Raw genomic sequence first — 23,866 nt, 5'->3', positions numbered from 1 at the left:
CAGAAGCTGAATGGTTGTTTTTGCACTCTCTCTCTATGGCTTGATACATTTCGCTCTAAAATGAGAGAAGATGAGGAAACATGACTGGTTAGAAAAAAAGATTAAAAAGGAAATAACTTTACCTATTCAAACCCAATGGGAAGCTGACCTTAGGATTGGATTGATGGAGGAAGATTGGACCCCTCTATTTACCAATGTATTTCGTATATATAAATGTATTAATCACCCAGAGGTGTTGTATAGAGTTAAGGCTGTATTATACCCAAGACAAGCTACATAAAATCTGGCCAGATTCTTCCAGGTACTGTTGGAAGAACAGTGGGGAGGTGGGCGGTTTCATCCACATCTTTTGGTCCTGTCCAGTCATCCAACCTTAATTTCTAAAGTTACATCTGTATATCTCTCTCTCATTCTCCTGAAATAGCACCTTTACATCACTTCCCCCCATAGTTCAATCCTACAACATATACTTGATTGGTTGTATCCTTATAGCTGCGAGGGCTGCAATAGCTCAGTATTGGAAGAGACCTGACCCCCCCCCCCTCTCTCAAAACTTAAGTCATTACCAGTAATCAACAGAGCTACTCGATGGAGACATTTCGCTTTAAATACTCCATATCGACATCCTCACCATTAGTTAAATGGAGACTGTAGCATGATTATTACTTTACCTCTATTGCCCCATCGAGCTCCACTGGCTCCCCCTAACATGATACTTGAACAGCTGCCTAGTGGGGTAACCTATCTGTGGCCTATGTACCCTGTTATGTGCGTATTCACCCTAACCTAGGGTTGTAATTGTTCCTACTGTTCTCAGTTTTCTTTCCTTAGTTTATGTGAATACTCTGAACTTTTTGTAACCGATGCATTGTTTTAATTGTACCATGCCTTTCTTAAAAAAAAAGGGAAATAACTAAGTTTTTATTGAACTCTAACTGTTGCATCCTACATATAAAATATGAGATATGGTAAGAACTTACCCTTGTTATCTCTATTTCTACGAAGTCCATAGGGTTCCACAGGATACCTTGGGGGTATAGGTGTGACGTCAGTCGCTGGGCACCATAGAGTTAAGCTTTTCAGCCTCCCAGGATGCACTAGGGTCCCCCTCCTATACCCCGCCCCCGAGCCAAGGCACCTCAGTTAGTTATCAAGCCATAGGCCGGAGGAGGAGAAGGAAGAGAGAGAAAAAAGATCTGGACACATACAAGAATCACATTCTCACCAGAGGGAGACGGAAAACCGGTGACCAGAGCAAAGCCCATCTGCAGCACAGGTGCGACAGGGCGGGAGTCCTGTGGAACCCTATGGACTTCGTAGAAATAGAGATAACAAGGGTAAGTTCTTACCATATCTCATATTTTCTACTTCAGGGTCCATAGGGTATCCACAGGATACCTTGGGGATGTCCCAAAGCAGTATCCTTTAAGGGTGGGGACGCTCCTGTGCTGAAAGGAGAATCCGCCGCCCGAAGGAAGCATCCTGAGAGGCAAAGGTGTCAAACCTGTAATACCTCACGAAGGTATGGACAGAGGACCACGTAGCAGCCTTGCATATCTGAACTGCCGAGGCACCACGTCGAGCTGCCCACGAAGGACCCACAGACCTAGTGGAATGAGCCTTCAGAGAAGGAGGGACCGGTAGGCCTTCATGAAGATAAGTTTCAGAAATAGCCATACGGATCCAGGCTGCCAAAGTTTGCTTTGAAGCAGGCCAACCCTTTTTACGGAAGCCATAGAGGACAAACAAAGCGTCCGACTTCCTAAACGAAGACCTAAGTCCTTAAGGCCCGCACAACATCCAAAGAGGCCTCACCCACGGAAAGACCCGGTGAGTTAAAGGCCGGAACAACTATTTCCTCGTTAACATGAAACTGGGAAACAACTTTGGGAAGAAACTCGGGCCGAGTGCGGAGCACTGCCCTGTTCCCATAAAAAACCAAGAAAGGGGGTCTACAAGAAAGAGCCCCTAACTCAGAAACACGTCTGGCCGAAGCAATGGCCAGAAGGAAAACAGTCTTAGCTGTTAGCCATTTAAGATCCACTGAGCCCAGTGGTTCAAACGGCGGTCCTTGGAGAGCCCTCAGGACCACAGCCAAATCCCAAGGCGCCACAGGTGGAACAAAGGGTGGCTGAATGCGGAGAACACCCTGCATAAAGGTGCGCACATCCGGGATTGTAGCAATCCTACGGTGAAACCAGACAGATAGGGCCGAAACCTGTACCTTCAAAGAAGCAAGGCGAAGCCCATGATCTAGTCCCGCTTGCAGGAAGGCGAGAATCCGAGACAGACGAAACTCCCGCGGTGCATAACCTCTCGGTCGACACCACTGGAAGAACGTATGCCACACGCGATGGTATATCCTCGCGGAAGACGGTTTCCGAGCTCGTAACATGGTACGCACCACAGAGCTGGAAAACCCCCGGGACCTCAGCATGGCCGTCTCAACAGCCACGCCGTCAAAGACAGCCGAGTCAGGTCCGGGTGAAGGCAAGGACCCTGAGACAGAAGGTCCGGTCGTAGCGGCAACCGCAGAGGACTGTCCACGGACAGACCCTGAAGGTCTGAGAACCAGTGCCGTCTGGGCCACGCGGGAGCTATCAACAGGAGCGTCCCTCCTTCCTGTTTGAATTTCCGGATTACCCGTGGAAGAAGGGAGACCGGAGGGAACAGGTATGCGAACCGGAATGTCCACCGGACGGACAGAGCATCCACCAGAGACGCCCCTTCGTCTCTTGTGCGAGACCCGTACACCGGCAACTTGTTGTTGTGCCGGGACGCCATGAGGTCGATTGCTGGAAGACCCCACCTGTCCACCAGTAGTTGAAAAACGTCCGGGTGCAGGGACCATTCCCCCGGATGAACGTCCTGGCGACTTAGAAAGTCCGCCTCCCAATTTAGCACTCCCGGGATGAAGACCGCTGATATGGCCGGAAGATTGCGCTCCGCCCAAACCAGGATCCGAGAGACCTCTACGAGAGCCGCCCGACTGCGAGTTCCTCCTTGCCTGTTTATGTAGGCCACGGTGGTAGCGTTGTCCGACTGGACCTGCACCGGGCGACCCTGGAGAAACCGCTGTGCCTGCTGGAGAGCATTGAAGACCGCACGGAGTTCCAAGATATTTATTGGAAGCTCCGCTTCTGTCGGCGTCCACCTGCCCTGGAACAAGTGTGGACCCGAAACTGCTCCCCAGCCCCGAAGACTGGCGTCCGTTGTCAACAGGACCCAATTTGGAACCCAGAACGGACGTCCCTTGTTGAGGTGGGTCGTCTGTAACCACCACGCAAGGGACAGGCGAACCTCCTGGGTGAGCACAATCGTCTGGGACTTCAGAGACTGAGGCAGCCCGTTCCACTTGGACAGGATCAGGTGCTGCAGAGGTCTGGAGTGAAACTGGGCGTATTCCACCATGTCGAACACCGACACCATGGAGCCCAGTAACCTCATCGCCGAGTGTAAGGACACCCGGCGGCTGTGCAGGCAACTGCGCACCCTTGACTGTAAAGCAGAGATCTTGTCCTCCGTCACGAAGATCCTTTGCTGTCCCGAGTCCAATAAGGCTCCAAGATGCAGAATCCTCCGAGACGGGATTAGAGTGGACTTCTGCCAGTTGATTAGCCAGCCGTGCCGTTGCAGCAGTGCAATGGTCAGGTCCAAGTGGCGTAACAGGAGCTCTGGAGATCCTGCCACCAATAACAGGTCGTCCAAATACGGCAACATGCGGACTCCCTGCAGCCGCAGAGAAGCTGTCATGACCGCCATCACCTTGGTGAAAACACGTGGTGCTGTTGCCAGGCCAAAAGGTAACGCCCGAAACTGGAAGTGGTCGCTGCGGATTGCAAACCTGAGGAACTGTTGATGGCGCAAAAGAATAGGGACATGCAGGTAAGCGTCCTGTATGTCCAATGACACCAAGTAGTCCCCAGGTTCCAGCGCCAGAATGATGGACCGTAGGGTCTCCATCCGAAACTTCGGGACCCGCAAAGACTTGTTGAGTGCTTTGAGGTTGAGAATCGGACGATATGACCCATTGGGTTTCTGTACCAAAAATAGATTTGAATAGAAACCCTGGCCCCTCTGGGAGAATGGAACAGCCACTATAACTCCAGCCTGGAGCATAGTGTGCAATACCTTCCGCAGCTCCGTAGCCTTGTTCCGGTCTGATGGGAGACCCGTGGTGAAGAAGCGAGCCGGGGGTCTGTGCCGGAAGGAGAGGGCGTATCCGTGGGAAACCACCTCCAGAACCCAAGTGTCTGTCGTAGTGGTCGACCAACACTGGGCGAACTGTAGCAGGCGGCCTCCCACCCTAGGATCCCCCAAAGGGAGGCCCGGACCGTCAGGCCGCAGGCTTGTCATCTGGCTTGGGGCCGGACGTCTGGTACTCCATGCCTGCTTCCGGGGTTTGACCGATTTCTTAGGGCCAGCCTGTCGAGGAAACGACTGTGGTTTGGGCCTGCCCTGGGCCCTAGATGACCGAAAGGACGATGGTCCCGAACCAGAAGGAGCAGCGGCCGACGGGAGATAAGCAGATTTGGCTGCCGCCAGCGTGGCCACAATCTTATCCAGATCCGGACCGAAGAGAACTTCTCCGGTAAACGGCAACGCTTCCAGACCTTTCTTGGAATCTGCGTCCGCCTTCCAGGATCGCAGCCACAAGGTGCGACGAGCAGCTACCGCTGTTGAAGAAATTCTAGACACCAGAGTACTAATGTCTAGAGCCGCCTCGTTGATGTAGGTGGCCGAATCACGGAGATTGCCAATCAACTCCGCCTGTTCGGCCGGACAGTCGGATTCAAAAGAAGCCTCTAATGAATCTGCCCAGCGCTCCATCGCTCTGGCAACCCAGCAAATGGCCATAGCCGGCCGTGCTGCCCCCCCTGCAAGGGAATAAGCGGACTTCAGGCAGATTTCTACCTTGCGGTCCGTAGCATCCTTAAGGGAGGACATGGATGGCATCGGCAATGTGGCACTACGGACAAGACGGGTCACGTAAGAATCCACCTGTGGAGGGGATTCCCACTTAGCAAAATAATTATCCGCGAACGGATAAGCCACCGCCAGGCGTCTCTGCGGCTGGTATCTTTTGCCAGGTTGTTTCCACGCCTCCTCTAAATGGTCCACCAACTGACCCGAAAGAGGAAAGACTGTGGCATCGCCCTTCACATCTTTGAAAAAGGCATACTTAGATTTAGCCGCTGGGGGAACTTCGTCCTCAATCACCAAGGCTGTGCGGACCGCCCGAATAAGTCCAGGAATATATACTTTGGACTTAGCATCAGCGTCCTTAGTATGGAGAGGTTCCTGATCGTAAGGATCCAGAATCTCCCCATCATCAGACGTCCCTTCGTCATCCTCATAAGGAGCGGACAGAGACGCCACCGGCCTTTTATGAGGCCGCATCACAGACTCCCCTTGCAACACATCCGACAAGTGCTGTACAGAACTCGTCAGGGAGTTAACCCACGCTGGCTCCTGAGAACCCGGGAACGGGGAAATAGGGAGACTGTGGGGTACCACCAATTGTCGTGGGAACCCCTGCATGGGTGACGACACCACAGACTGCTGGGACAAACCCATCGGAGTAAACGCGGGCTGCGGAGCTAACTGGCCCACTAAAGCTGTTAACGCCTGAGCGAAACAAGCCCAGGGCGGCTCCTGTACCGGTACTGTAACCGTAATAGGCCGCGCCATGGACAAACACTGCCGGCAAAGGCCCTCCGCGCTACCCTCCCCCTCCGCTAACGGTACTTTGCACGTGGCACACTGTAGCCGGAGGGGAAAATCACTTTCAGACATGATGGCACCACGTATGTGACCTCTCTCACCAATTAAGTATTAAATAGGCGAGAGACCACCCTGCAGCACCGCACCGCAAGGGCTTTAGCAGAAGAACAGGGACAGTAATAAAGCTGACAGTTTAGAGAAGAAAAGTTACAGGCAGCGCTAGCACAGTCACATACAATGCAGAGAAATAACAATTCCTGCACTAACAGCGCTGATCACTCAACTACACAGACACAGGGCCTGGTAGGACACAGCGCTGCATACACAGACCTGAGCCACAGCGGAGGAGAGGTATGCGGGGGGACCCAGACCACGATGCTTCCGTCCAGCGCTTCCAGCAGCGTTCACCATGCGTTCTGGAGAAGATGGCCGCCGAGGAGCAGAGAGGAGGCTGGCCTGGGGGAGGAGCGCTGCCACAGGACCAGTCGGCAGCATGCAGAGAGGGCTGTGTGCAGCGGGGGAGGCGCAGGCTGTGAGACAGGGAAGGCGCGCTCCCCTGGCATGCATTTAACCCCTGGGACGCCGCAGCGCTACCGCTCTGCTGCGGTCCGCTGTCCCAGGGGGTAGTGGAAAGCGCAGGTTGGTCGCCTGGCTCCACGCTGCAGCCAGTCCCCAGGGAGCCCCCTGCCTGGGGACTTAGGACCATGTGACCAGCGGGGACCCACCGCGGGACCCCGCTGCTTACCTTTGTCCCCCTTGGATCCGGCCATGGTCCGGAACATCTGGGGTCACCGCTAGCTGTGACCCCAGATGCTCACCAGCATCCCCAGATCGGTACCGGCGTTCTGGTACCGGCGGGGGTGTAGGGAAGACAGCATGGACGTCAGGACTGACTGTCCATGCTGTACATCCAGATGTGCAGCCACAGCTGCACTGAAGAAAGCTTCAGGGGCTCTTCTAGCCCCCCACTCCGACAGGTGCACCCGACGCCGGCCGGGCACCAAACTAAACTGAGGTGCCTTGGCTCGGGGGCGGGGTATAGGAGGGGGACCCTAGTGCATCCTGGGAGGCTGAAAAGCTTAACTCTATGGTGCCCAGCGACTGACGTCACACCTATACCCCCAAGGTATCCTGTGGATACCCTATGGACCCTGAAGTAGAAATACAGATTGCTGCACACTAAGGGCCTGATTCAGAGGCGCTCACGATCGCTGAGCGCTCGCAAGCGGGTTGATGATGGCCCATTGCGCGAGACCCAGATAGCGACGGGCAAGCCGTCGCTCCGGTTCTCGTACCAAAGGGGGCGTGCTGTCGATGTTGAGTGACAGCACTCCCCCTTTGGTGGGCGTGCCGGGGGCATGGTTGGCCAGACGGAGGCGTTCCCATGGGAACGCCTACCGTCTGGGGCCAGCTCCACTGACATCACAAGTGATGTCAGTGGGAGTGCTTTCGGCTCTGATAGAGCCGAAAGCACTCTAGGGATTGCGGCAACGAGACCCTACCACAAGGGTCCCGTCGCAAGACCGATGGTCGTGATGGTCGTGATGGTCTTGACCATCGCCCTGGCCGCTCGCTATAGCTGTGGGTGGTCACCCACAGCTACGCGAGCGGCCAGGAGGCCGCTCTAAAAATACAGCGGGACGGCCCTGATTCAGAGCGAGCGCTCTGGAGCGTACGGCTCTGAATCAGGCCCTAAATCCGCACCGGCAGTTATTGGAGAGCTTCACAGACATGTATAATAATACACAGATTGCCTCATTGTCCTGATAAATTCAAAGACTGCACTGGCAGGTTCACAAAGTGGCTCCTCTGTGTGGGCAACTAGGGCACTCTTACAAATCCTGTACCAAGGGACGTCGTCACTACAATGAAACCACCACATAAAGCGCCTGTTTAGTAAGAGATGAGAGGGATTGTTAATAAGGACAACTGTACCCAGAAGGAAGCCACCGATCAAGTATTAGCGAAGACAATAACTTGCTCTCGGCTAACAGGCTTAATTGTAACTTGATGTATGACGGGGTAACTTTTATACCTATCATAATGTCACAACTTGGTTTTTCAGCTCTGTGGTCCTGTAGTTTTGCCAGAAGTGCCATGTAAGCACAACTGGACAGAATGGCAGCACGTGGGTTAATCCACAGGAACAGGGAGAAGGATAAATACATAAACCCTCTTCCTAAGAACATATCTGTATGCTTGCACTATATACCTCTCACAGAGGGGAATTCATCCAAATCAACTGCTTCCTCATACCACTTAGGAAGAGCTGTCCAAAGACCCAATATTTACGGTTAGGTTGAAGGGGGGGTTGAGAACATAGACTGCAGCCTATTAACCACTTTGGTGTCAGCCAGTGAAGTGGGTATAGATGGGAGCACGGTCTCGCTATACTTAGTGGCAGGGAGTGGGTTTACCAGAGTCTGGGCAGCCCTGGCTGAATAAATAAATCTGGGATTTGTCTGTACGTGGCAAGCTATTTCATCTAGGAGCTGCTGAAAGGTCTCGATTCATTCTCCAAAAAACCTCATTTAAACACAGCTGTCCGGGAATAAAAATGGCTCATTTTATATCCGCACCAAGCTTTAATTCTTCAGAAGAATAAACTAATCTGGATGAGTTTAAGAGAAGTCAGAAAGGCGGCTTGAAAGCTCTTCCTTTAGCGAAGATTGGACTAGTTACACTACATAATCCGTGCTGGCTTTGCGGCAGGACATGATAAATTACAGCAGGCACACCCACCTTCTCATAGTGTGTCTCCATGCACAGGAATATGGTGTAGGCGGTGAGGCAGGCCAGGCAGCCCTCCAGGTAGGACTGGCCCCCTAGCTTCTCTGCCTCGGCATACAGATTGTTCAGTGTCCGCACAGTCTCCTCAAACTGCTGTCTGTCCACCTATAGAAGGAAATACAGGAGGATAATTATCAGATTAAATACTCATTTACAAAAGCATACATTTTTCTTAAAGGTTAAGCGAGTAAGCAATTATTGTCAAGACACTATAGTCCGCAGGACAGGTATCGCCCTAACACAGTCCACGGAAAAGGTAGACATGCTGACAATTTCAAAGGAAAAGATGATCCATCAGGGGTTCACTGCTGTGCTTTAGGAGGACACTGCTTGGAATGTCTAGTATAAAAATCCAACCTTAAACTTAGTGCCTCTACCCGATCAAGTGATCGGCCAATGTATCTGCTGCCCGTCAGGCAGTGTGTACCTGCGATATGTCGTTGAACGTCGACGTTCATCGACACATCGCATTGGCTGTGCTGCACAGCAGAGAGACAGATATGTCTGCAGACATATCTGTCCATCGGCAGGTATGTATGGGCGGTCTGCAGACCGTCCGTACTCACACAGCGGCAGCCGAGAGGAGGGGGGCGGGATACGCCCCCGCCCACTGGGACACGCCCCCTGGTCTCCAGGACCCGCAGCGATGATGGCTGCTCAGTGTGTATGAACAACCATCATCTGCAGATATATCTGTCAGGTGTGTACCCACCTTTACTACCTTATGCAAATGTGACTATCTGTGTGGCTTCAAGTGGAAAGCCGGTCCACCCACTGTCTGTCCACAGCACTAGCCCCATGTTAGGAGCAAGTGATCAGTCTGAAACAGGCTTCCCTTCTTGCACAGCTCAGAACACCACAGAATTGTAGGTGCATGCTTACATGACAGACAATGGAACAGTGCTTTGTGAATGCATTGTTGCCACCCACTTCCCACCACAAAAAGTCCATTTCATGCAAAGCCAGATCCGGCAAAGGTCTGTCCACCTGAGTATCAGCCAGAAATACGCAACTGTGTAAATTCGCTTCTGCACATGCGCTGTATGGTAAAACTCGCTATTTGCGTCGGTGAAGAAAGATGCACCTGACTCGATCAGCCCCAGAACCTCATGAGCAGGTCATTGGTAAAATGGCCATCAAATTGTGCCGTCAATGATGCCAACGGAACTTTCCTTGCAATGGCATGTAGCAATCGCAAGGTACCCATTGATGGTTTAGCGGGAGACACTACTTCAAGAAGAAGGCTTGCGATGGTTGTCAACCATTGCATGTCTCTCTGCCATTTATCTTAGATGGCATCTCACCACCTCAAACTTAATATATCCAAAACAGAATTAATTATATTTCCACCGGCCAATAGTAGTTACCAACCTGATATCTCTATCACTGTTGACAACTCGACAATCAAGCCCACTCAACAAGCTTGTTGCCTTGGTGTCATCCTTGACTGAACTGTCCTTTGTTCCCCACATTCAATCGGGCTCAAAATCCTGTTACATACATCTAAAAAAACATAGCCAAAATTCAACCATATCTTACACAAGACACTGCAAAAACTCTAATCCATGCACTCATTATTTCCCGCATAGACTATGGCAATAGTCTCCTTACTGGTCTTCCCAAAAACAGACTCTTGCCGCTACAATCCATTATGGACGCAGCTGTGAGGCTGATCTTTCTCGCCAAACGTTCATTGTCTGCTGATCCACTGTCATTCCCTCCATTGGCTACCGGTCTTCTACCGTATTCAATATAAAATACTTACACTCACACATAAAGCTATTAACCAAACCACACCAACATACATCTCTTCACTTATCTCAAAAGATCTCCCAAACCGACCTCTCCACTAAGCACAAGATCTGCCTCTCTCATTCCCACGCATTACTTGCTCCCATTCACGTTGCAGGACTTTTTTCGGGCTGCACTCACGTTATGGAATGCCTTACCACGCACAATAAGACTTAGTTCCCTGAACACTCACCTCATCAGACAAGCTTATCCGATTCCAAAATCTCCCACATAACCTTCATAGCTTCCATATCCAATTACATCACCTCTCACAGTTCACACAACCTTACACATAGTCTTTCATTCATATAGGCCAAATTTCCAGTGTGACTGGATTATACAGCTCACCAAGAACCTCTGCAGTCTGGCTGGACCAATTTGCAATATGTAGCACCCATCCTTGTGTATCAACACCTATTTCCCTATAGATTGCAAGCTTGCGAGCCGGGCCCTCTTACCTTTATGTCAGTCTCTTACAACCCAGTCTTGTTCTATTAATGTTGTTTCAAATTGTAAAGCGCAACGGAATATTCTGCGCTATATAAGAAACTGTTAATAAATAAATATATAAAGAAGCTTGGCATCAAATGGGAAAACCATTTCCATTGAACCGGGAACACACGGCTTACAATGTCCATTCCTATTCATGACTAAATATGGTTTAAACATAGGGGATACACCTACTATGCAGCAATTAGAATAGGCTAAATGACTCCTTGGTGCAAAAACAAAAAGGACCATTTGCAGTACACCCATACACACACACACACACACACACACACACACACACACACACACACACACACACACACACACACACAGGGAAGGATCAGGACCGACTATCCTGCGATCAGCACACTTTATTGCAGTAATCACAAAGCATTTTAGGTGCCAATTAAAGTTCCTGTATCTCTCAAGGGATACCTATAGATATACGTAGAAGTTTTTAGCCTACTGATATAAAAATACCTAAATTAATTGAACGGTAAACACCATGGGGCATATTCAATCAGATGTGGGTTTACTCTGTGGCTAATAGTCAAGCCAGGCCTATTCAATTAGATCCTGCCAGTGCCATAACAGGGCTATATGTCGCCCCCACGCCCTAAACCAGCGAAGTCATGACGTCATGCCGAGAAGGGCAGAGCCACCTGCACAAGTAAGTAGAGCATTGCCCAGAGTGTCCTCCACAGGCTGCAGGGCACCTGTCAGTAGCATCCCTTGGATGATCCTGGTGGCAGTGCAGTAGAGCTAGTGGCTGCAGGGGGCCGTTCCAGGACCCCATGCAACTCACATGCAGGTGCTGTGAGGCAGTGACGGGCGTGAAACCAGGAGCTTTCCCCTGCTACAAATAGAGCGGCTAATTGAATATGGCCCCGTCTGTCACCATTTATTTATTTTTCTGAAAAAGCAAAGACAGAGGTGTGAGGAGCGGACTCGCTGTGTGCACCATGCAGAAGTAAAACTGTCTATGTACTGATAAGTTACACGGAATAAGCTATAATAGTCAGCTAATAACATTTTACCGTTCATCTGCAAATGATTTGTACTGTTCTTCCCGTTAGTAGGATTAATCATTATCGCTGAGCCAAAATTACATTTCAGCATTACTTCCCTTGAAGATGAGCCCCCCACACCCACCTATCTGTGCAGATAACCTTTCATCGCTGTGTGCATTCATATACATTGCTACATAAACACTCCCACACAGGCACAGGACACGGCTCTCTGTGTGGTAGGACATATACCAAAGAGATCTGGACTGGAGACCTGACCCAGGGAAGACAGGGGCTGGGCCATTTCATTTTCAGCTCAAACCAGAGCCAACAAAATCAAATCAGGCCTGTACAGAAAAATATTAGCTTTATGCATGTGATATGGAGACGCCCTAAGGCAGCAAAGAGAGAGGGGTCTGGAATGTGGAGGAACAACACAGCAAATGAATGGTGGGAGACCCGATACAGTCTGCATTAGTCTGTGTCGGTCACTGTCCCCATTGTATGTAGGAACATGCCGGCGCTCACATTTCCTGCATCAGTTTTAGACCACAGCTAATGGCATATACGGATACGGAGATATAAGAAATAACCCTGAAACAAATAAAGAAATAGGAAGCGTGCAGGTCCCTTCTAGACTAGAACTGCGCTGAACATTAAGAAACCGAACAAAATAAATCTATTACTAATAAATATAAAAATCTATATGAAAAACAAAAGTATCCAGACCCCGATTCCAAGACAAAACGTGAGATGTCTGACATTTTATTTACAGGTGGCAAAGCAGAGTACAAGCTATTATTCTCCGTTATCACCCAAAGGACTCCTTGCAAAGTTATCTAAATCATATTACTTTTGGGAAGAATTGTGTGCAGATGACAAGAAGTACCCCTATGATCACTGCCTTATCTCAGGTAACGTGAACTGTGCATTCACATTGCAACACATACAGTGAGCATTGGTGTTCTGGGTCTTCCACATCTCGCACATACAGTGAGCATTGGTGTTCTGGGTCTTCCACATCTCACACATACAGTGAGCATTGGTGTTCTGGGTCTTCCACATCTCACACATACAGTGAGCATTGGTGTTCTGGGTCTTCCACATCTCTCACATACAGTGAGCATTGGTGTTCTGGGTCTTCCACATCTCGCACATACAGTGAGCATTGGCGTTCTGGGTCTTCCACATCTCACATACAGTGAGCATTGGGGTTCTGGGTCTTCCACATCTCACACATAGTGAGCATTGGGGTTCTGGGTCTTCCACATCTCACACATACAGTGAGCATTGGGGTTCTGGGTCTTCCACATCTCACACATACAGTGAGCATTGGTGTTCTGGGTCTTCCACATCTCACACATACAGTGAGCATTGGTGTTCTGGGTCTTCCACATCTCGCACATACAGTGAGCATTGGTGTTCTGGGTCTTCCACATCTCACACATACAGTGAGCATTGGTGTTCTGGGTCTTCCACATCTCGCACAGACAGTGAGCATTGGTGTTCTGGGTCTTCCACATCTCGCACAGACTTCAGCAATTCCCACTATCACCTGACCTCTCAAACATATGGGAAAATTCAATTAGCCCCAATCATTTTTTGGGCGAATAAAAAAAAATAAAAAAAACCTTACCACATTTTTTTTTTTTGGCCTTCAGGCAATTCAATTAGATTCAGTTTTATTCACCCGAAAAATTATCCGTTTTCAGGTGAATGTACATAGGATCCGTGATAAGGTCAAAGACCTATGTGTTTTTGCGCCGCAAAGCGGGGTTGCTCATCGGGGAAAAATCTCTGACAACTGCTACCTTCGGGGTTAATTGAATAGCCCCCAGGGGATCAATTAGCTGCGGTAAATTACAGTGGCTGATTGAATCCCCCCCATAGGATGCAAGCAGCTGAAAGGGCCTTTACTGCATCCCTGCCAGATAACAGTCCTACATCTTGATAAGGTAGAACGATCAGAGGGGGATATGGAATAGCCTAGGACTTGCTGTCAACAGGCCAGATCCCGGCAAGTTTGCCTGCTGCTTTAAAGTGCCAATCATTTAAAAAGGCATTAATTTCCCCGGAGTCTTCATCTGGCTTAATTTAAAGCTAGGTACACACCTTGTAATAATCAGGCCGATCAGCCAATTCTCAGCTGCCTGGTCCGAGTATTGCACAGTATGTACACATCACCCAGGACCAACCGTAACTCTAAAACTCATCGGCACTGCTCCCAATATCAGGAGTGCTGCACAACGCTCATTGGTCCTGAGGAGCTGATACTTTGCGCCAAATGTAGTGTGCATGCGATTGGTCGGATGTTCTCTGCTTCTGATCGTTTCAGCTCTCAGAAGGGAGGAATATGTATATAAAAAAAAAAAAATGGATTGTTTCTCTAATCTGTCAGACGCTTGTCAAATTATTTGTTTCTGTACTTTGTGAGGCCCTGCGGAACACTTGTGGCACCATATAAAGGATAATAATAATAATAGAAAACTATCTTTAGGCCTAGCAAGTCAATCTCATTTTTAGGCTTTGTGGAGGCAAATGTTTTATTGTGCCCAATCAGGGGGCGACATTTAATTGTTTTTGGGCGCCCATGCCTTTTCACGTATGTTGCACCCAAATAGACTGGGTTTAGCAACGTAAAACAGCTAAACCCATCTAAAGTCCTGGTTCGAGCGCCAAAACCAGAACTCTTTGCACATTTCTGCTGGCCTCCTCTGGAAGGTGCGAGCAGCAATAGGTCCAGCCGTGGCATTCGCGGCCAAACGGAACAACAATTAAATTGCTCCATCGGGAGCCCATTACTCACACCTGCAGGCGAAAACAATTGAATTGCCACCCGCGAGTCCAGACTTATTCACCCACAATATTTTTTATTTCTTTACTCATAGAAAAATGTGCCCACTCAGCATTGGATCCATCGTGCGGCAGGTATGCAAGTAGCTGCCTTACATATGCCCTAAGCCTATGAAGTCTTCACGATTGTCACGACATCTCTACTAAACTCTTTTTATTCTATTTCCGTATGAATTAAGTATCGGGAGTTACACATTTTGGATACAAAACTGAATTATATGGGAAAGACGAGTTGGAAAAGGGCCAAATAGTCCATTTATTTTACATCAGCACTATTCACATTTGTTATTGTAGATGGAAACCTAAAACATGCTTCATTTGAACCGGTGTCATACTCCATAAGAACACAGCATTACTTTTATAGACTCCATTGTTCCAGCTCCACCTTCCCCAACCCTGCTCACATGCTACTGATTACTACAGAACAATCCCCTGGCCGATGAATAGGCGCTCTGTGCGGATTGCATGTCAGCGTAATCCTTCTGCGGAGGCACAGAGATGATAAAACACAGCTCAACGTTTCAAAACCTCCTAAACTAAATAAGCAGCCCTGCTATGTTACAGGGGAAAACATAAACCCTACAAATCCTATTGTGTACAAAAAAAAAAAAAACTCCTCCTCAGTGTTGGATCCAATTCAGTATTTACTTTAAAATATCATTTGACACTGCAGAGAAATGGGCAAAGACCAAGGAAACTGTACATACACGTATCCATCACCCACTCAGGCTAAATACATCAGAAAGAAGTGCACACTGCCAACAATGATTTAGAAATCAGACAATTTTAACAAACAAATCTTTGATTCACAAAATGCTCACAATGTAAATGTTCAGAAACAGCCCATGATATAACACAATATTTGGAGTTACACAGACCAGCTATTAAAAATGAAGGGGGCAATTCAATTGGTGCCGCAGGCGGCTGTCAGTGCTGGGTGCCCGACAGAGCAATTAAATTGTTGCTCTGTTTAACATAAAAAAAAAATATATATATATATATATATATATATATATATATATATATATATATATATATATATATATATATATATATATAAAAGCTGCCAGAGCATCTGTTCGCCCCTTCTGGCAAGTAGAAATGTTCGATAAGTCGTGGTTTTGGGCTCCCAAACTGGTGTTTGGGTGCCCTAACCAGGAGTTTAGAAGGGTTTAGCAGTTTTCCGAAACTAAACTCATTCTAATTACGCCCGACAAGCACTATTTAACTAATTGGCGCCCGAAAACAATAGAATTGCAACATTGGGCGCCGTTTATTAGAGCCCTTCAAAACAAAAAAAAATCAATTGAATCGACCCCTAAGTATCACTTTCCCACCCCACTAAAAACTGCTGAAGATCCCGTCACATCCTTAGGAAAGTCTCCTATTGGAACTTTATGCTGGTTAAAAAGCTGTGAATAGTCATTTCAACCACATTGACATCACTGGCCTCATCCCTGTTCATGAATCAACCAATCCACACTGTACATTCCTGCAAAGCAAGTCTGTCATCAGTAATTATCAGCCCTTCCCTCCTAAAACAGTAGCTTGTTGTAGAGGTGAAAGAGCATTAATGACTAAATCTACAAAGAAAGAGACAGTAGTGTATTGGCTACTTGGATCATGGGATTTGTCCTACCCCTATGTTTTTTACGTTATACCAGACCTATTAAATTCGGGTCTGATTATAGTTAAGCATTTTTTGTAAATTATTTATTTTACTGCATATATGTTGGATGACAGATACTACACGCCAATGATGGGCACACATGATCAGAATGACACCATGGCTGGTGAAGTGTATTGACTGCCAACTACTTATAAAACCCATAAAGTGGTCTTGCTTAGGATTGGTGGAGTATGTAAACCAGGGGTCTTCAAACTTGGCCCTCCAGCTGCTGTGGAACTACACATGCCAGCATGCACTGCCATAGTTTTAGCATGCGGTTATATCAAAAAGGTGTCAGTGCATGCTGGGATGTGTAGTTCCACAGCAGCTGGAGGGCCAAGGTTGAAGCCCCCTGATGTAAACAGTGGCAGGTGTATAAGTGGTTGTGCAGACGGGTAACTAATTTGCCAAAACTTTCCAGTCTTGCAATAGAGAAACTGCAGTAGGTAGTGAGATTTTTGTAGCCACAGTTACAGAACTCTTATTAAATGCAAAACTTTTACTTGTCTTTACGCTCACGGTCTTATGATCCCCTTATGCTTATACACAGAAAGGGATAGCACACTTTTTTTGTTTCAAATAGCGAAGTTGAAAGAAGAGAAAACAAACACGGTCCCCTACAGCACGTTGTAACAATTTCTCCAGTCAATTTTGCAATAACCGTGCAGACACATCAGTGACCTAAAACGCAGACATGGGCTGTAGGGGAATTTATTGCTAATGTTACCAAGGGTATTTTTTCAGCAGGGAATTTAGAGAAAATTGCTGCCTGCTTAGCAACCAGCGTAGAACCTGTGCAGAGAGATCTAGAGGTGGCTGTCTGAGTTTGTGTAACATTTATATAGTACACGGTGGTATTTCTACATATGTTATGCTCATTATTAATTCTCCCCCGATATTGCAAACCACATGTAATTTCACCAAACGCACTTAAACGTTGCTCTATGTGCCATTTAAAAAGGCATAAAGAAAGTGAACCAATAACATTGCACAGCGCTGTTTAATACAAATATAGAATAAACATAACTGTGATACAGACACCAGCCATCCCGATATACAGGTTTTCCTATAGTATATAAGCTGGATGACATCCAGCCAGGTAGTTTACATAGCTACGGTGTTCTCACACCTACCCGGGTCTCCAGCTCAGAGGGGAACTTTGTCTGGAACTGACACAAGGTGCCATTGGTGTAGTCTCTCTGGATGAAGACTTTACCAGCCACAGCCGCCTGCGGTCTCATGGCCACGAGAGGCACAATCTGGGGGCAGAAACACAAAATAAATCTGTTAAGCCTGTATTTGTCATCGTACGCCAACATGCAACATTGATGGGCACAGACCCCAAACTGAACATGGGAGTCCCAATCCAGCCTTGGTGAAACAGTGGCAGGGGATCAGAAACGAGAGTGTCTCACATCAGTTTATATCACGTGTTCAGGAACACAGTATTTAATGATACACGTCAGGAGTTCCAGATTTTAAAAAAAGTTTGTAAAAGTTCACTTCCCACCTCTTATCAGAATTCTGGGGGTCCCTACAACGATACTCCTTTTCTCTATAATCGAGCCATGATAAAATCAGATTTCCAGGTGAGGTGCAGTAGAGTGGAGCAGTGGGCACAATCTCCATTAAAAAGTTAAAATTTCTCCCAATCTTTCTTAATTACATTTTTGGGGTCTATCCCTTGTGATCTCTTCCCATGGGCTGTTGGGATCCTCTGCCAAAATGTTGCCTCCAGAAGAAACACCAGACTTGTAGATCAGACTGCAGCAGTAAGAGCTAATCTACGACTACAATCCACCAATTCAACTTGCTGACGGTATTATGATTCACAGCCCCAGAATGATAACTACAGACGCTGGGATTATGACATGATTTATGACAGTGAGTTGAAGCTATGTAATGGTGCCGAAGATGATATGTGCTGAGCCCTGCTCTGCAACCAGGGTCCTATTTTGTGGGTGTGCAATTCACAGGCATATGAAGACGACCATTGCTATACAGGCAAAGAGATTATTTTATTAGATGTGTTATTAGCCTTCAACAGGTCAAATTCAATACAATTTTATGGCAATCAACTTTTTATTAACAGTCATTTATATAGCGCACATATGACGCAAGGTTTTACAGAGAATATTTCAGTCATTCACATAAGTCCTTATCCCAGTAGAGCTTACGATCTAGATTCCCTACTACATGTACACACACTAGGGTTCTTTTTTTGGGGGGGTCAAAATCCAATAATCGACAAGTATGTTTTTGGCTTCGGGGAAGAAACCGGAACATCCAAAGCAAACATGAAAATATACAAACTCCGCACATATGGGGCCTTAATTTCGGAACTGAACATAAGACCTCAGTGCTGTGAGGCAGTAATGCTAACTACCATGCCATTGTGCTGCTGTAAATTTCTTAAGGTCCGTACGCTCTAGACGATTTTTTGAACGATTTACCCGATTCCGACCCATCAGAACGACAAATCGTTCAATATTGTCTAGTGTGTACACACTATGGGCCTGATTCAGACTTGGGAATAGAGTGAAATCTCTCTCTCAACTGATCATCTTGGTGAAGCCATGCTGCACTGCAGGTGGGGCAGATTTAAAATGTGCAGAGAGATTTAGATTTGGGAGGAGTGTTTCCAAACTGACATCTAAGTTGTAGAGTAATAATAAAGCTGTGCAGTATTTGTGGGCTACTTGCAAAAGCAGCCAGTATTTACTTCACATGTAAAAAAATGTATGTATTTACACCCCTTGCATTGCAACATGGTTTGTCCAGGTACACAGTTGAGAGAGATATCTCACTCTATTTCCAACTCTAAATCAGGCCCTATGTCGTGCGGTCGACAGCCGCGTAGTCAGTCGTCCCTACACGAAGGCCAATCTGACGATGAGGCTGATGACCTCATGCTACGGCAGGGTCCGGGCTGTCGGGCACCAGATAGTCTAGCGTGTACCAGCCGTCCCATACGTCGGCAGGGGTGGCGCTGGTCGCATCGCTGGGTACACACGTCGTTTAGTGTATATTCAGCTTTACAAAGCCTACTGGGAGGGAGTACAATCTCATCTACAGACAACACTTGTAACTTGTATAAAATGTACAGAGATATCTCATGATTTCACCAAGGCAGAGTACACTGTGGGGGAATTAATGCACAAAGCATTGCATACAGATAAGGGGAATGTACACTCCATTGATTGCATGAACACATCGCTGGTGCCAATCTAAGCGTTTAAAGTACCTCAAAATATGTATGTACTTTATAATTATTACCCAGCTATTGTTGACATCATCCATATTATGGAAACAGAATTTTTAAAACAGATTTATTAATCTTCTGAAAGTACCCAAAGTTATTAAGATAATTAGTGACTAAAAAAAAAAATGGCATTGTCAGTATAATGCACACCTCAAAGTTATGAACATAATGAGCTGTGGTAAAAGCTTAGTACAGTGGTGCTCAAACTCGGTCTTCAGGGCCCCAAACAGTTCACGTTTTCCGAGTCACCTAACAGGTGCACAGGTGTATTCATTACTTACTGACACAATGGGCTCGATTCAATCCAACGCAAATTGAATAGTGCCTGGAAGGAGCTCCCCCAGGCCTATTCAATTCAGCGCTGTTAAGCCCGACTAAGGATTTCTTCTCGCATCCATCCTGGGGTGCGAGCAGAAATCAGACAAAAACTACACTGCCGCATTGTGCCGGGCAGTTTAGTCAGAGAATGCCGGTTCTCACAACTAAACACCATGTTTAAGGCGCGGGGGACGCGAGAACCGGCATTCCCCAACAAAACAGCGCACTGAATTGAATAACTCCAGGAGCTCCTTCCCAGGGCAATTCAGTTTGCGTTGAATTGAATCGAGCCCATTGTAAAAGAACCACAGGTGGAGCTAATTATTTAACTTGTACTTCTGTGAGGAGACCTGAAAAACATGAACTGTTTGGGGTCCTGAGAACCAGTTTGAAAACCTACAGTCTTAGTATTTTTTTTTTTTTTAGGGTTATTCAATACAGAGTGGTATCCAATTAGCCCCGAACTTTGTTCGGGTACTAATTGATCCCGCGATTGGCGGAAAACGGGGATTTTTCGCCAACGTTTTCTTTTCACCCTATCCTATTATTTCAGTTGAAATAATAGGATAGTTCTCCCTAAAACACATAGGTGCAGCAATAAGCTTGCGGACCAATGTGTTTTAGCCTTTTTTCAGGTGAAAACACTGTAATTATCGTGGATTCTCTTTCGGGACACATCAGGTCCCGAATAAAAAAACCCCGATAAGTGCCATAGTCAGGCTGACTTCGGGGCTACTTGTATAGCCCCAAGTGAGGTAATTAGGAGCTATAATTTACCGCAGCTAATTGGATACCCCCCTTGGTCTAATACATTTTTTAGTAATATATCTGTAAAGGAAATGTAAAAAACTTAATTATAAAGTAGGGGTTTCTCCTCTATAACTATTACCATTAATGTGGTACTCACAGCTGGAGCACCATGCCTGCTTTGATCTCCAGGCTACTGTTCCTAGATCATTGTGAGTGGATCTGCAAACAGCATTGTGGGGCTGCATGGACTAGCCATATACTGAGCAAATTGTCATGCACTAAGGCATATAGGATTACACACATTCCACATACATCCAAAGATGAGAACATATGAGCCTACACCAAGCCAGATATTCTGAGTAGGTGATCCTTAAAAACAGCACCTACCAGACCCAAACATGGGCAAATCTAAAGCAAAGATGGACCAGGAGTATGGCCCAAAGGGAAGATCAGCTGGGTGGTATTCTAGATTTTTCATTACAATAGGACCCACAATGATCACTACAAACAGGATAGCCAAGTTATTTTACACATGTATTATTTTGAAAGCTCCAATATTCCACAGCACTGAAGATAAACTGAAATGTTACCAGAGCAGCACCAGCATTCCCAGGCAGGGAGATAACCATAAAGCATCACCATACCCAGTGCCCCATGCAAATGGTTTCCTCTGGGTGATGTGTTTCATTTGCCAGCCACAGCAGCAAGTGGTGGTGCAGATAGGGGTGACAGCACTGACTAGTGAGAGATCACCAACGCTGGGTACACACTAGACTATATGCTGTCCGATCCCGCGAATCAGAGCGACATATCAGGTACATTGTCTAGTGTGTACCCATGATATGTGCACTCCCGCGGGTCGCTAGCGACATCACCAGTCAGCCCTGCTACAGGGCCAACGTAGGATGTAGCTAACAATGATACGTCCCTCCCCACATTGTACCTGGCATCGGCAAGTGAGTATGCGATGTCATGCTGGGTACACGCTGGAGCGACGGGCATTCGTTCTGACACCGAAATGAATGCCCGTCAATAGTGATTGTGCATCCACATTGGACGACTTTAATGATCGACGCAACAATCACCATTACGTCATCCATTAGAAATGTACTGGCCACTTGCGATATCGCTAGGTTTGATGGGCAGCACATCAAACCTGGCGACCGTCGCTTGCGACCGCAGGAACGCACAAACATGTGTACACACTGAGCGATGTAGGCGATATGTCGTTACCAAACAGCACATCGGCCCAACATCGCTCCAGTGTGTACCCAGCGTAACACTCACACCACCATCCACAGCTATTTTAAAGTGGCGAATGAAAGACGTGTGGGAGCTACAGGAACTAAAACAGAGAGCCCCCGGCATACATGTCCCAACACGCGGTTCCTGGGCTCCGCTGGCAGCGTAACTGGGGCACTGATTTAGGTCACCAAGGAAAGCGGTGACCGCAGAGCCAGATATTTATCCTCTGCTCAGCACATTCCCTGACTAATGGAGGGAGCTTCCCCTTATCTGCATTATCTGGGAATTTAGAATAGATGCTCAGCTCTTAGGAAAATTGTGGAATTACAAGTCTCAGCACACCCTGCCACCCAAGCCGGGTTTTGTGGCTACCAAACAGACTGTGTGTGTGTGTGTGTATATATATATATATATATATATAGACACATATACACACACACACTGTATGTATGGTGTTAATAGTATTATTAGTGTGGGTGAGCCGTGTTAGATGCTACAGAGCGGGACACAGTCGCTATAACAGGGGGGGTGGAGGCTCCGTGTCGGGTAACGCTGATGGATGGTGAGAAGTACACGGACACCGGCACAGGACTATCGGGGAGTGATCCCCACCCCCACAACCCGGACTCACCCGCTGCTTCCGTCTGCCGAGGCCCCACCAACGGTGCTTTGCGGCAGCCGTAAAGCGTTCAGCGCGACTACGAGGAACACGTGATCAGGAGACTCACGTGATCGCTGGAGAAGTCGTCGTCATCATCATCATCATCCCTGACGCATGCGCAGCGCGGCCTGTCAGTCACAGTATGTAGAAGTTGTTACTTAGGTTATATCCGATTTCTTACTAACAGGGGCAGCTGCTGTGGTGTGGGTTGTGTGGTGTACAGCAATTACATTCCTTAAAGTCTCTTTTGACAATTCTGCCATGTAACCTGTCCTATCTTGTAGCTTCTTGTTATATACACTGGTGGCCAAAATTGTGGACACTTATTGAAATTTGAATGTTCTTCAACTTCGAATGCTTATAGAAACTGTTACACTTCACGCAGTGCAATGATTCATATATCAAATGAAAGGAAATTTAATGCTGAATTCAACGCAATAAACAGAGATCAAATATTTGAAAACAACACTTAGGGTGAAAATCCCTGTGTACTTATGATGTTACTGTCCTATCAGTATTTCGTTGGGTATCCTTTATTTTTCAAGACAGCAGCACAGCGAGGTGTCATTGAGCCAACCAGTGTTTGGAGCTCTTCCTTCTTTATTATGTGGTGCCATGAGACAATCATAGCCTCAATTAATTGTCTTTTATTGGATGGACGCCTCAGATGTACCAGTTTTTTCAAACGGAACCACAAATGTTCTATGGGGTTCAGGTCTGGGCCGTTTCCTGGCCATACCAGCACCTGTATGTCATTCTCCGTGAACCCCTTTTTGCATGTGTGGCAGGTAGCTGAATCCTGCTGGAAAAAAAAATGGGACATTATCTGTAAAAAGATCCCTGATAGAAGGTAGAAGTTTTGGTTGTAGGATGGTGTCAATGTACTTTCTGCTGTTCAGTGTGCCATCTATGACATAAAGGCGGCCTACAGCATCTGCTGTCATACATGCCCAGATCATAACGCTTATAGGATTCTTTGTTGTCGCTTGAATAAAATCTGGATGTACCTCTTCCCCGATGTGACGTCTCACACATTTTCTCCAATCACTACCAAATATCGATATCTTAGTTTCGTCACTCCATATCCACTGACCTTCTCTCCATGCAATGCATTCGTTTCCACTGACCTTCTCTCCATGCAATGCATTCGTTTCTGCCGCTGCTTTTTATTCAGCAATGGCTTTATTCGGGGAATCCTACCTTTAGGCCAGCCTCCGTTAGTCTTCTCCGTTCCGTTCTTGCACTGACAAAAACACCAGTTGCACTCAGGTCACTGCTAATGGCCGCAGATGACATCCATCTGTCCC

General features: G+C 47.3%; 1 protein-coding gene across 1 annotated transcript in view; it reads right to left on the bottom strand.

Annotated features, from left to right (window-relative positions):
- Positions 1 to 22,664, bottom strand: part of GOLGA7 (golgin A7) — a 28,107-nt gene extending 5,443 nt beyond the window's left edge. The window contains exons 1-3 of the mRNA XM_088443362.1: positions 22,530 to 22,664; positions 17,457 to 17,582; positions 8,467 to 8,619 (exon numbers count right to left, since the gene is read on the bottom strand). Coding sequence (XP_088299488.1) covers positions 8,467 to 8,619; positions 17,457 to 17,564 — 261 coding nt within the window. The 5' untranslated portion in view covers positions 17,565 to 17,582; positions 22,530 to 22,664. The remainder of the gene's footprint in view (positions 1 to 8,466; positions 8,620 to 17,456; positions 17,583 to 22,529) is intronic.
- Between the last annotated feature and the right edge of the window lie 1,202 nt (positions 22,665 to 23,866).

The sequence above is a fragment of the Taudactylus pleione genome, unplaced genomic scaffold, assembly GCF_031769625.1.
Source record: "Taudactylus pleione unplaced genomic scaffold, aTauple2 ptg000329l, whole genome shotgun sequence".
Taxonomy (NCBI): domain Eukaryota; kingdom Metazoa; phylum Chordata; class Amphibia; order Anura; family Myobatrachidae; genus Taudactylus; species Taudactylus pleione.
Note: the sequence above shows the minus strand (reverse complement) of the source record. Positions and strands in the feature narration are given on the sequence as shown.